The sequence below is a fragment of the Neoarius graeffei genome, chromosome 11 (assembly GCF_027579695.1).
Source record: "Neoarius graeffei isolate fNeoGra1 chromosome 11, fNeoGra1.pri, whole genome shotgun sequence".
Lineage (NCBI taxonomy): Eukaryota > Metazoa > Chordata > Actinopteri > Siluriformes > Ariidae > Neoarius > Neoarius graeffei.
Window position 1 is genome coordinate 57,425,920 of NC_083579.1, and position 9,735 is coordinate 57,435,654.

Sequence of the window (9,735 nt, forward strand, 5' to 3'; positions counted from 1 at the left end):
TTGCTCATTGCCTCAGAAGGCTAATGGATGATTAGAAAACCCTTGTACAATCATGTTAGCACAGCTGAAAACAGTTGAGCTCTTTAGAGAAGCTATAAAACTGACCTTCCTTTGAGCAGATTGAGTTTCTGGAGCATCACATTTGTGGGGTCGATTAAATGCTCAAAATGGCCAGAAAACTGTCTTGACTATATTTTCTATTCATTTTACAACTTATGGTGGGAAATAAAAGTGTGACTTTTCATGGAAAACACAATTGTCTGCGTGACCCCAAACTTTTGAACGGTAATGTATGAGGTCTTCCAAAGAGCAACCTCTAGCAACGTAAATTTGCTTGTTTTCTTGTCGAATTCCCCAACATCATCCTCCCTTATTGTGAATAGGTGTCCCAGCTGTGGCTGCAGGGAAGGAGGAAGGAGAACTTGGAGAGTTACGGAACAAGCTGTTGTCTTTCCTAAATATTTCAAGATACTATGAGCCAGAGATTCTCATCAGTGACTTCCCATTTGATGGTAATATTTAGCATTTTAGGCTTTGATCGAAGAGATTAAACTGAAAACGTACGAATGAAACAAATAGGATGTGTGCTTGTCTCCCTCTTTATCAGGTCTCTTGGAGGAGCGAGCCCTGCTTCTGGGCCGCATGGGAAAACATGAGCAGGCACTCTTTATTTATGTGCACATACTCAAGGACACGTACATGGCTGAGGAGTGAGTATGCCTCAGTGTCCCCACGTCTGTGGATATTTGTCTTCCTAAACCAAATGGCAGTGCTTCATGTTTGAATTTAATGGACAACATGTACATGTGACTTTTTGGCTGAGGATGATTCAAACTTGTGTGTCTGCGCACTTCCCTTTTAGGTATTGTCATAGACATTACGACAAGTCAGCAGACGGAAATAAAGATGTGAGTGTGTCTCTTTTGAAAGCATTTTTATGTGGTGTTGCAAGTTCTTTACGTTTGAAAGCGTATTTGATTCCAAGATCTTTCGAACATTTTAACATCTCAGCTTGTCTTTTTTTTTTTTTTTTTTCCCCCTCTGAATTTAGTCTTGCGTAAATAATCGTGGTGCTATTCTCATTTTGTTTAAATAAAGCCAACGATTGATTTTCGAATTGATCCATAGTGAACTTTGAAAAGCTTGTGAAATGCTAGACTTCAAACGCATAATCTTTGTCTGGAAAGCTGTATTTATGTCTTCCATATCAGAGTTACTCTGCAGCGCTCCTTCTTTCCTCTGTGCAGGTGTATCTGTCTCTTTTGCACATGTACTTGTCTCCTCCAGACGCACACTGTCTGGGTCCTATTAAGATGGAGCTGTCTGAGCCCCAGGCTAATCTTCAGGCTGCTTTGCAGGTCCTTGAGCTGCACCACAACAAGCTCAACACTACTAAGGTGAGAATCTCACTAGCCAATACAACCGGCAGCTGTTCTAGCCAGGTTTTGGTGCTGACCAGTCCCCATGAAATGGTTTGGGAGCATGTTTCTAACGCTTATTTTAATTTTGTGGCTCTACAGCTCATTATACTTCCTCATGACCTGTCCATGTCTTTTCAGTGCAGCAAGAATTTTGCCTTCTGGCATTTTACCAGTTATTGTGATCAGCCTGTGTACTGGCATTTCCAGACAGCATCACATACAGTATCTTAAAGGACTCCCTTTCCCAAAGAGGCCCTTGTTGTTGTTTTGCTCTTGTCCCATCTCTCTGCGCAGTAAAAAGCTGACTGATGCGCAACAGGATATGACTGCTATAAATCATTAAGTGAATTGGATGCCAAATTTATGTGGCTTTTAAAATGCAGCACATGATGAATCGGGCTCGAAAGGCTTTCTTGCTCATTTGTTTTTTACGATGTTGCTTTTATTTCTTCTGGCTGCTATTCAGGGGGCCACATGTAGGGACAGACCACAACTTTGGACACCAAATGAGAGAATTAAAGTTTTTTTTTTTTTTTTTTTTTTTTGTCGCACCCAGCTGTGCGCAACATGCGTGGACTGTAGAGCCACAAACATTTGAGCCCCATCCAGTTGAATTAAATCAGCATTTTTCAGGCTCCTCTCAATCACTTTTTTTTTTTTTTTACAGCAAATGTGTAGTTGCTTCATGAACAATAACTTTGACATCTTATTGTACTCATAAAAGGACAAATTTTATTTATTTTTGTAAAAGTCTCGTCTCGTCTTCTTCCGCTTTATCCGGGACCGGGTCGCGGAGGCAGCAGTCTAAGCAGGGAAGCCCAAACTTCCCTTTCCCCAGACACCTCGGCCAGCTCCTCGGGAAGAACACCGAGGCGTTCCCAGGCCAGCCGAGAGACATAGTCCCTCCAGCGTGTCCTGGGTCTTCCCCGGGGCCTCCTCCCGGGGGGACATGCCTGGAACACCTCCCCAGGGAGGCGTCCAGGAGGCATCCGAAAAAGATGCCCGAGCCACCTCAGCTGATTCCTCTCGATGTGGAGCAGCAGCGGCTCTACTCCGAGCTCCTCCCGAGTGACTGTGCTTCTCACCCTATCTCTAAGGGAGCGCCCAGCCACCCTGCGAAGGAAACTCATTTCGGGCCGCTCAGCCCGAAGAGGTGACGTGGGCCCGACCTCCTGTGGGTTCACCACCCACAGAGGTAGCAGTAGGGGACTGGTGCAATGTGGATTGGGTGGCAGTCGAAGGCAGGGGCCTCGACGACCTGATCCCCGGACACAGCGGCTGGCTGTTGGGACATGGAATATTTTTGTAAAAGTAATTAAGGAAATCTGTTTTTGGGGTAGTTAAGTCTTTTTGCACTATTTTTGTAGACCATGTTCTTGAATTGTTTAGTCTCATATACACTCACTGCCCACTTTATTAGGAACACCTACACATTCATGGAGTCATCTAATCAGCCAATCATGTCGCAGTAGTGCAGTGCCAAAAATCATGCAGCTACAGGTCAAGAGCTTCCGTTAATGTTAACATCAGACTAACGAAAAAAATGTAGTCAGTCACTTTGATCATGGCGTGGATGTCTGGACCAGAAGGGCTGACTTGAGTATTTCATAAACTGCTCATCTACTGGGGTTTTCACACACAACGGTCTCTAGGGTTGATGCAGAATGGTGCAAAATACAAAAAACATTGAGTGAGCGACAGTTCTGTGGGTGGAAACAAACGCCTTGTTAAGAGTTCAGAGGAAAATGGCCAGGTTGGTTCGAGCTGCCAGGAAGGATTATAGCAACTCGTATAGTCACTCTCTTTACAAAGGCAGTGAGCAGAAAAACATCTCAGCTTGCACGAAACCTCAGATCTCGAGGTGGATGGGCTAGAACAGTAGAAAACCTTTTGTTTTTTAACTCTTAAGGTTTTATAATGTGATCGGTTTATATTTTTCTGGCATGGCAGCAATACACTTCTGTAGCTTGGCCTTTTTTTTTTGTGGCTTTAAATTTGCATTACGGCGTGATCGTAAACACATTTAGAGTTCTGTTAGAAATGTTTTTTGGTAAACACATCTCTCGTTCTCAGTGAAGGAAGGTGTGTTAAAATGATTGTGTAAATACACATACGTTACAGATGCTGTGGGTCATGCATAAGCTAAAAATGTCTGTACCATTTTTTTTGTTTGTTTGTTTGTTTTTAAGAGCCATTAGCATTAAAACATGACCAATATGTTCTGGATGCTGATTTTATTATCCTGTAGATTAAAAAAAAAACATACTTAATCACACAGTTTAATATCTCAGGGCTTTTGCTGTGGGGTCCCCCTCTCCCCGCTTCGCTTTTCTTTAAAAGAAGAGTTTGTGTGGGTGTATAATATGCTTTAATCTCAGGGTCCTGTTTTATACAGCAGCTTTCAACATCCATTATAAGGAGCTAAATGCAGGAGATCTTTGTATTATGTTTACTGATTGCTAGGCAATAAACCTGCTTCCAGCGAACACTCAGATCACAGAGATTCGTGTGTTTCTCGAGAGTGTGTTGGAGGAGAAGGCCCAAAGGAAACGCTTCGACCAGGTACTCAAGAGTCTGCTGCAGGCTGAGTTCCTCCGGGTAAGTTACAGGAGTGAAGGGGAGACACACTGCTTAATTGTTTGAGCATGGTCGTGTTGTCCGAATCCTGTTATGCGTACAGTATTCTTACTCTGCACCCCTGTGTTTCTAGGTCCAAGAAGAGCGAATCTTTCATCAGCAGGTGAAGTGCATCATTACTGACGAGAAGACCTGCCGGGTGTGTAAGAAGAAGATTGGAAATAGGTATGTCTGGAAATTTTTTTTTTTCTCCTCCCCCCATTAGGGGTGTTCACACGGCACATGTTTGCATCGATGCTGCACCGATGTATTTTGTTGCGATGTATCTTACACCGGTGTAAACTTTGTGGAGCGTTCACATGTCACAAACCTGCTTACTAGAGAGAAGCGTGTTCGCACCGGTGCAGCCCCACTTGCGTTTACACGGCAGTTTTTGCAACCGTGCTATAATCAGATCAAATCAAGTTTATTTGTATAGCGCTTTTAACAATAAACATTGTCGCAAAGCAGCTTTACAGAATTTGAACGACTTAAAACATGAGCTAATTTTATCCCTAATCTATCCCCAATGAGCAAGCCTGTGGCGACGGTGGCAAGGAAAAACTCCCTCAGACGACATGAGGAAGAAACCTCGAGAGGAACCAGACTCAAAAGGGAACCCATCCTCATTTGGGCAACAACAGACAGCCTGACTATAATATTAACAGTTTTAACAGGTATAACCCTCAACTGTCCTCATGGGGCCGTCCTTCACAGGAGTGGTGCGATAAAACTCCGACCAGACACAGGGCACCAGGATGGATCAAGCAGGTCCGAGGGGCAGAAGAGGCCAGCATCTCAATCCCAGGATCAACATGTAACTCAGAGGGACAGATTGGGGGGGAGAAGTAATACGATAGTAATAAGGCAGAAATGAAATATGCGCATGCGTGAAAATGTACTTCCTTTTCCTGGTTGTCATGGCATCACCAAGCGCCGGGAAAACAACGTGGATGAAGACACCAGCGTTGCCAGATACTGCTGACGTTTTCCAGCCCAAAAATATGTTCAAAACCGCCCAATCTGGCAACACTGGAAGACACACAGTTCTGTTGTTTTTGATATTCGCCATTTTGGAAGCGCAAAATACCAGGATGCAAATTATGCAATGCCCGTATGTAATCAACTCTCCTCACGCGTAGCGAGTCTACCCATGTAGTGTTCAGACGGCCCGTTTTATATCGGTGCTGCCCTGCAAACTAGCATTTACTCCGGAGTAAATTTCTTAAACCACCTCCCGAGCAGGGTTAGATTTGCACCGGTTTAAGCAGCTTTCAGGGGCTACACCGGTATAACTTTGTACCGTGTGAACGCTCTACCGGGGCAGCCCCGGTGCTATACCGGAGTAAAAGTTGCCGTGTGAACACCCCTATTGTCATTACATTTAACAAGGGCAATTTTCAAATAATGCATATAATTGTCTTGTTTGCGCAGTGCCTTTGCCAGGTATCCAAATGGTGTTGTGGTCCACTATTTTTGCCGTGAGGATCGCAGTTTGTGTCCCACAGACCAGTGAGATGTCTCGACTGCATACACTTACTGTAATACACACCTCCAACTACTCCTCCTTAAGATTTTTACATGAGGCGTTTCATGCTGCACAACTAAAGGAAATGCCAGTCTGTCTTAAAAAAAAAAAATTCCTAAGGATTTTGGCACAGTAAATCCACATGTGGTTATGGAGAAGTTACGGTACCTTGGACTAATGGCTTCTTAGCCCTGCACACGATGATGGATGGAAACATTTTTACATGAAGACATAATTGCTATTGCACTCTGGCTTTGAAGACAATTAAGTCAACACCACGTACTGTAGATTTATGCTTTTCTTGTGTGAAATAATCACATCGTCTCTCATCCACTGATTATATATTTTACTTCTATTATTTTTGGAGCATGTTTCTGTCCAACTTTCTCATATGCCTTGTATGTAAAAATGAGAAGGAAAACGTTTGTGTCAAATCGGTCACTGTTGTGTTCTAGCCCATTTACACGCAGGCCGTTAAGCTGAGTCAGCTTGCATGTGCCCTCTGCTTCACTGTGTTCACTTGAGGTTGCAGAAGGGAAATCAGACACTCATGGATTTTTATTTTTTTTTCCCCCCCTCGTTTCTCGCACACGCCATTTTTGTAGTTTTTGGTCTGATGTACGCTGTAATTTATTCTAAACTTAAGAGTGGAGATGCAACTTTTTATGCAAAATGCGTCAGACCCTTTTTGAGTCTTTATAATAACAGGCTTAATAACGACGGTATTAGTTCTGTGATTATAGCAGCGTGGCACTTTTTTTTTTGGCTTCTACTTGGCTTTAATTTATTCTCACTAATGAGCGATGCAAGAAAAAGTACTAATGATTAAAAGTGAATCCATTACACACTGATGTTGCTGTAAATGTTAAAGATAATCTCATGTGGAAAGGCGTCTGTTTGGGGGCACCGACGCACTTGCTTGTTAAAATGTGTGCTTGAATGTATTGCATTTAATTTGTCACCATCATTCATCTTTCCTCTGTTATTATATGATCAGCCATGACCTAGACTGTTGCTATGGAGAGGAAAAGACGGTTGCTTTTGTTTGTAAGCAGTGTAATATATGAGAGGAATTCGAGTTTAAAGAATGTATGAGTTGTATTTTACGTATGACTGAGTGATATTAATGCTAATAAACATGTATCTTGTCATGTGCAGCGTGGTGTCGCAAGTAGGTTTTTATGTACATGTTTCATTTTGCCCTTGTGTTCTGTTCAGGTGAAAAATGACCCTTTTCTTAAATTTTTTTTTTAACTTAAAAGTGGAACCATAGTAAAAAACATCAAGCTAAGTGGATATTTCTATTGCACAGGTTATATTATGAAAATAGGTCTAAAATGTCAATTAAGAGGCCCCCTTATTTTTTTTTTTTATTTTTTATTTTTTTTTAAACCCACTGGATTTGCATCCATGTTTTTATTTGCAGTCACACCAAATCTCATTTAAAAAAAAAAAAATCTACTCCAACTCATTTCAAATATCTTCAGTATCAGCTGCTCGGTCAGTATGACCCGTGAACAGTATCCACTGCTATTAAGTAAACACAAGGGTTCAATAAAATTGTCCTTCGTCCCCAAACTGTGTGTTCTACTCTCACTTTCCTTCATGTTTTAGTATTGAGGCTTTTATTTTAGTGTTGCTTGAGTGTTGCGTGTTTCCTGAATGAACTTTAACACAGTTTAACAGCTTGTGTAAACTGTAGTTGGAGGAACTTCTTGTTTCAAGCTGCTTTGTTACACGTTATGAGTTACAATAAGGAAGAACTAGGCAATAGAGAGCAAAACCTGTTCTCCGTTACTCCAGCTTAGATGTTCTGTTGGCTTGTCAACATCATCTTGGAAAGCTGTAACAATGGATAAGATCATGCAGGCAGCCTATAAAAGATGGCTTTGTGGTCGTTCCACTCGTATGTGATTTCCCCCCCGGGTGTTGTGCATTTATCCTTGGAGCCTTTTTTTGGTCTAGGAGTGACTTTTTTTTTTTTTTTTTTTTAAGTAGGGCAGATGTTGGAAGGATTGGACTGTGTTCCAGCCCTTCAGCTGGAAGTTGCTGGGTGGGGAAAAGCGGACTGCAGATGGCTGCAATGTCACAGTCTGCAGAATGAATCAGTATCACTCTCGGATACACTCACCAGGCACTTTAATAGAACTTGTTCTTGATTCTAAGATTCCTGTTCTTGGCTGGCAGGAGTGGAACCCAGTATGATCTGCTGCTGTTGCATGCAGAGATGCTTTTTCTGCTCTTCATGGCTGTAAAGAATTGATGCGAGTTACGAGATCCTTCCTGGCAGCTTGACCCAATCTGGCCTGAGTTTCCCAAAAGCATCGCAGCACAAAGATCATCGTTAAATGGTAGAGCGAGCAGCACAATGAACGCTTTCTCTCCTAGTTAAGATGCTCTCAGTGTTGAGGCTTTTGGGAAACCCACCCCTGACTATTTTCCTCTGACCTCTCTTAACAAGGCATAGAACAACCCACAGAACCGTCGCTCACGAATTCCCCCACCCCGCACCATTCTGTGTAAACTCTAGAGACTGTTGTGTTGTGAAAACCTGAGGAGATCAGCAGTTTCTGAAATACTCAAACCAGTCCATCTGGCACCAGCACTCATGCCACAGTGAAAGTCACAGGAATCACAATTTTTCCCATTCTGATATTTGTAGTGAACATTAACTGAAGCTTTTGATTTGTATCTGCGTGATTTTATGCATTGTGCTGCTGTCAAAGGATCGGCTGATTAGAGAACTGCATAAACCAAGACAAAATTGGGGGCGTCGTGGCTCGGGTGGTTGGGGCGCCGTGCCGTGGATGCGGGCGACCCGGGTTCGTTTCCCGGTCCCTTCCCGTCTCTCTCTCTCCCGCTCATTTCCTGTCTCTACACTGTCCTATCCAATAAAGGTGCAAAAAGCCCAAAAAAATATCTTTAAAAAAAAAACCAAGACAAAATTCATGCTTTCTGATAATCTTCCATTAAAATGCAAACCCCCCCCCCCCCCCCCCCCCCCAAATGTTTTCTAATATTTGACTACATGAACATTCATGTTGGTGGGGGTGGGAAGGAATAACCTTTGCTAATATTTTAACAATCTGATCAAACCTGACCATTTAAACCAAAGTCTGGATGTACTGCGCCAAAACAAACAAAACTATTTTAGCAAGTGAAAAATATCTTGAACATTAGGGTGCATCAGTTGCCCTCACTTTCATAAAATCTGATGCATTTTTGTTTGGGTGTTCCTTTTCACCAATAAAGACATCCTGTAAAATTTTTTTGACCATATTTAAAAGTCTAATGGTGGCACCATGAGGTTCATTTTTTTTTGCCAAAAAACGCTTATTTTATGTTTTCGCGTAAGGTTTGAATCACAATGTTGGACTCCATTTCTTGTGACCCAGAGATCATGCTAAGAACCTTTGCAAGGGATTGAGAAGCATTAATGTGATTCATAATACATTTGTATTGTTTAAAAGTAGTTGAACAATGATTCAATGAACAGCTAAAACTCAAACTGCACTTGATAATATAATAGAATATGTACTAAAAATGTGTATCTAAGATATTTGGTATACTCTATAAGGTGCCATAATGTTTCATGAAAAGTGATCGAAATTTTGTCATAAAAGTCATAAAATAGCAGCTTTTTCCATAACTTTGAGCGCCTGGTGCCACCATTAAACTTTTGAATTGTGTCAAAATATTTCACCCAGTGTGTTTTCTTACCAAAAGGAACATAAAAACAAAAATGCATCATGATCGGAGGAACTTTTTCATTTTTAGGGGGCAACTGATGCACCCTATTGAACATAGTCAAATTTGTCTATTTCTATCAACAAAATAGATCATTAAGTACGTCCTTCACTGTCAATTATACATAGATTGTGTATATTCTTCACTCTTTCTCTGGCTACCCAAACCCCCCAAGAGGATCGTACAAGACTGCAGAGACTCACAATGACCTTTTTGTCCTGGCCCGCCCAACCATCCTTCACTTCAGCTTCTTTCTCGCACCACAAAGTCTGCTGTTCCTATATAAACCACCTGAACAAGTTTAAAAAAAGATGCCCTAAAAAAGTGCCTCCACCTTGATGGCAAGTCATTCTGAAATTTGTCGTCGTTTTCAAGTAAGGTTGCATCAGTTCTTACCGAGATTCAAAACCCCTAACAGGAGTG

At 42.0% G+C, this 9,735-nt stretch overlaps 1 protein-coding gene across 2 annotated transcripts in view; it reads left to right on the forward strand.

The window, feature by feature from the left end:
* The window catches only part of vps39 (VPS39 subunit of HOPS complex), a 32,370-nt gene extending 25,648 nt beyond the window's left edge, over nt 1-6,722 (forward strand). For both annotated transcript variants that reach the window (XM_060934331.1, XM_060934332.1), the window contains exons 18-24: nt 384-512; nt 608-710; nt 863-908; nt 1,248-1,397; nt 3,885-4,019; nt 4,132-4,223; nt 5,472-6,722. In XM_060934331.1, coding sequence (XP_060790314.1) covers nt 384-512; nt 608-710; nt 863-908; nt 1,248-1,397; nt 3,885-4,019; nt 4,132-4,223; nt 5,472-5,553 — 737 coding nt within the window. In that variant the 3' untranslated portion in view covers nt 5,554-6,722. The remainder of the gene's footprint in view (nt 1-383; nt 513-607; nt 711-862; nt 909-1,247; nt 1,398-3,884; nt 4,020-4,131; nt 4,224-5,471) is intronic.
* Nucleotides 6,723-9,735: the final 3,013 nt, after the last annotated feature.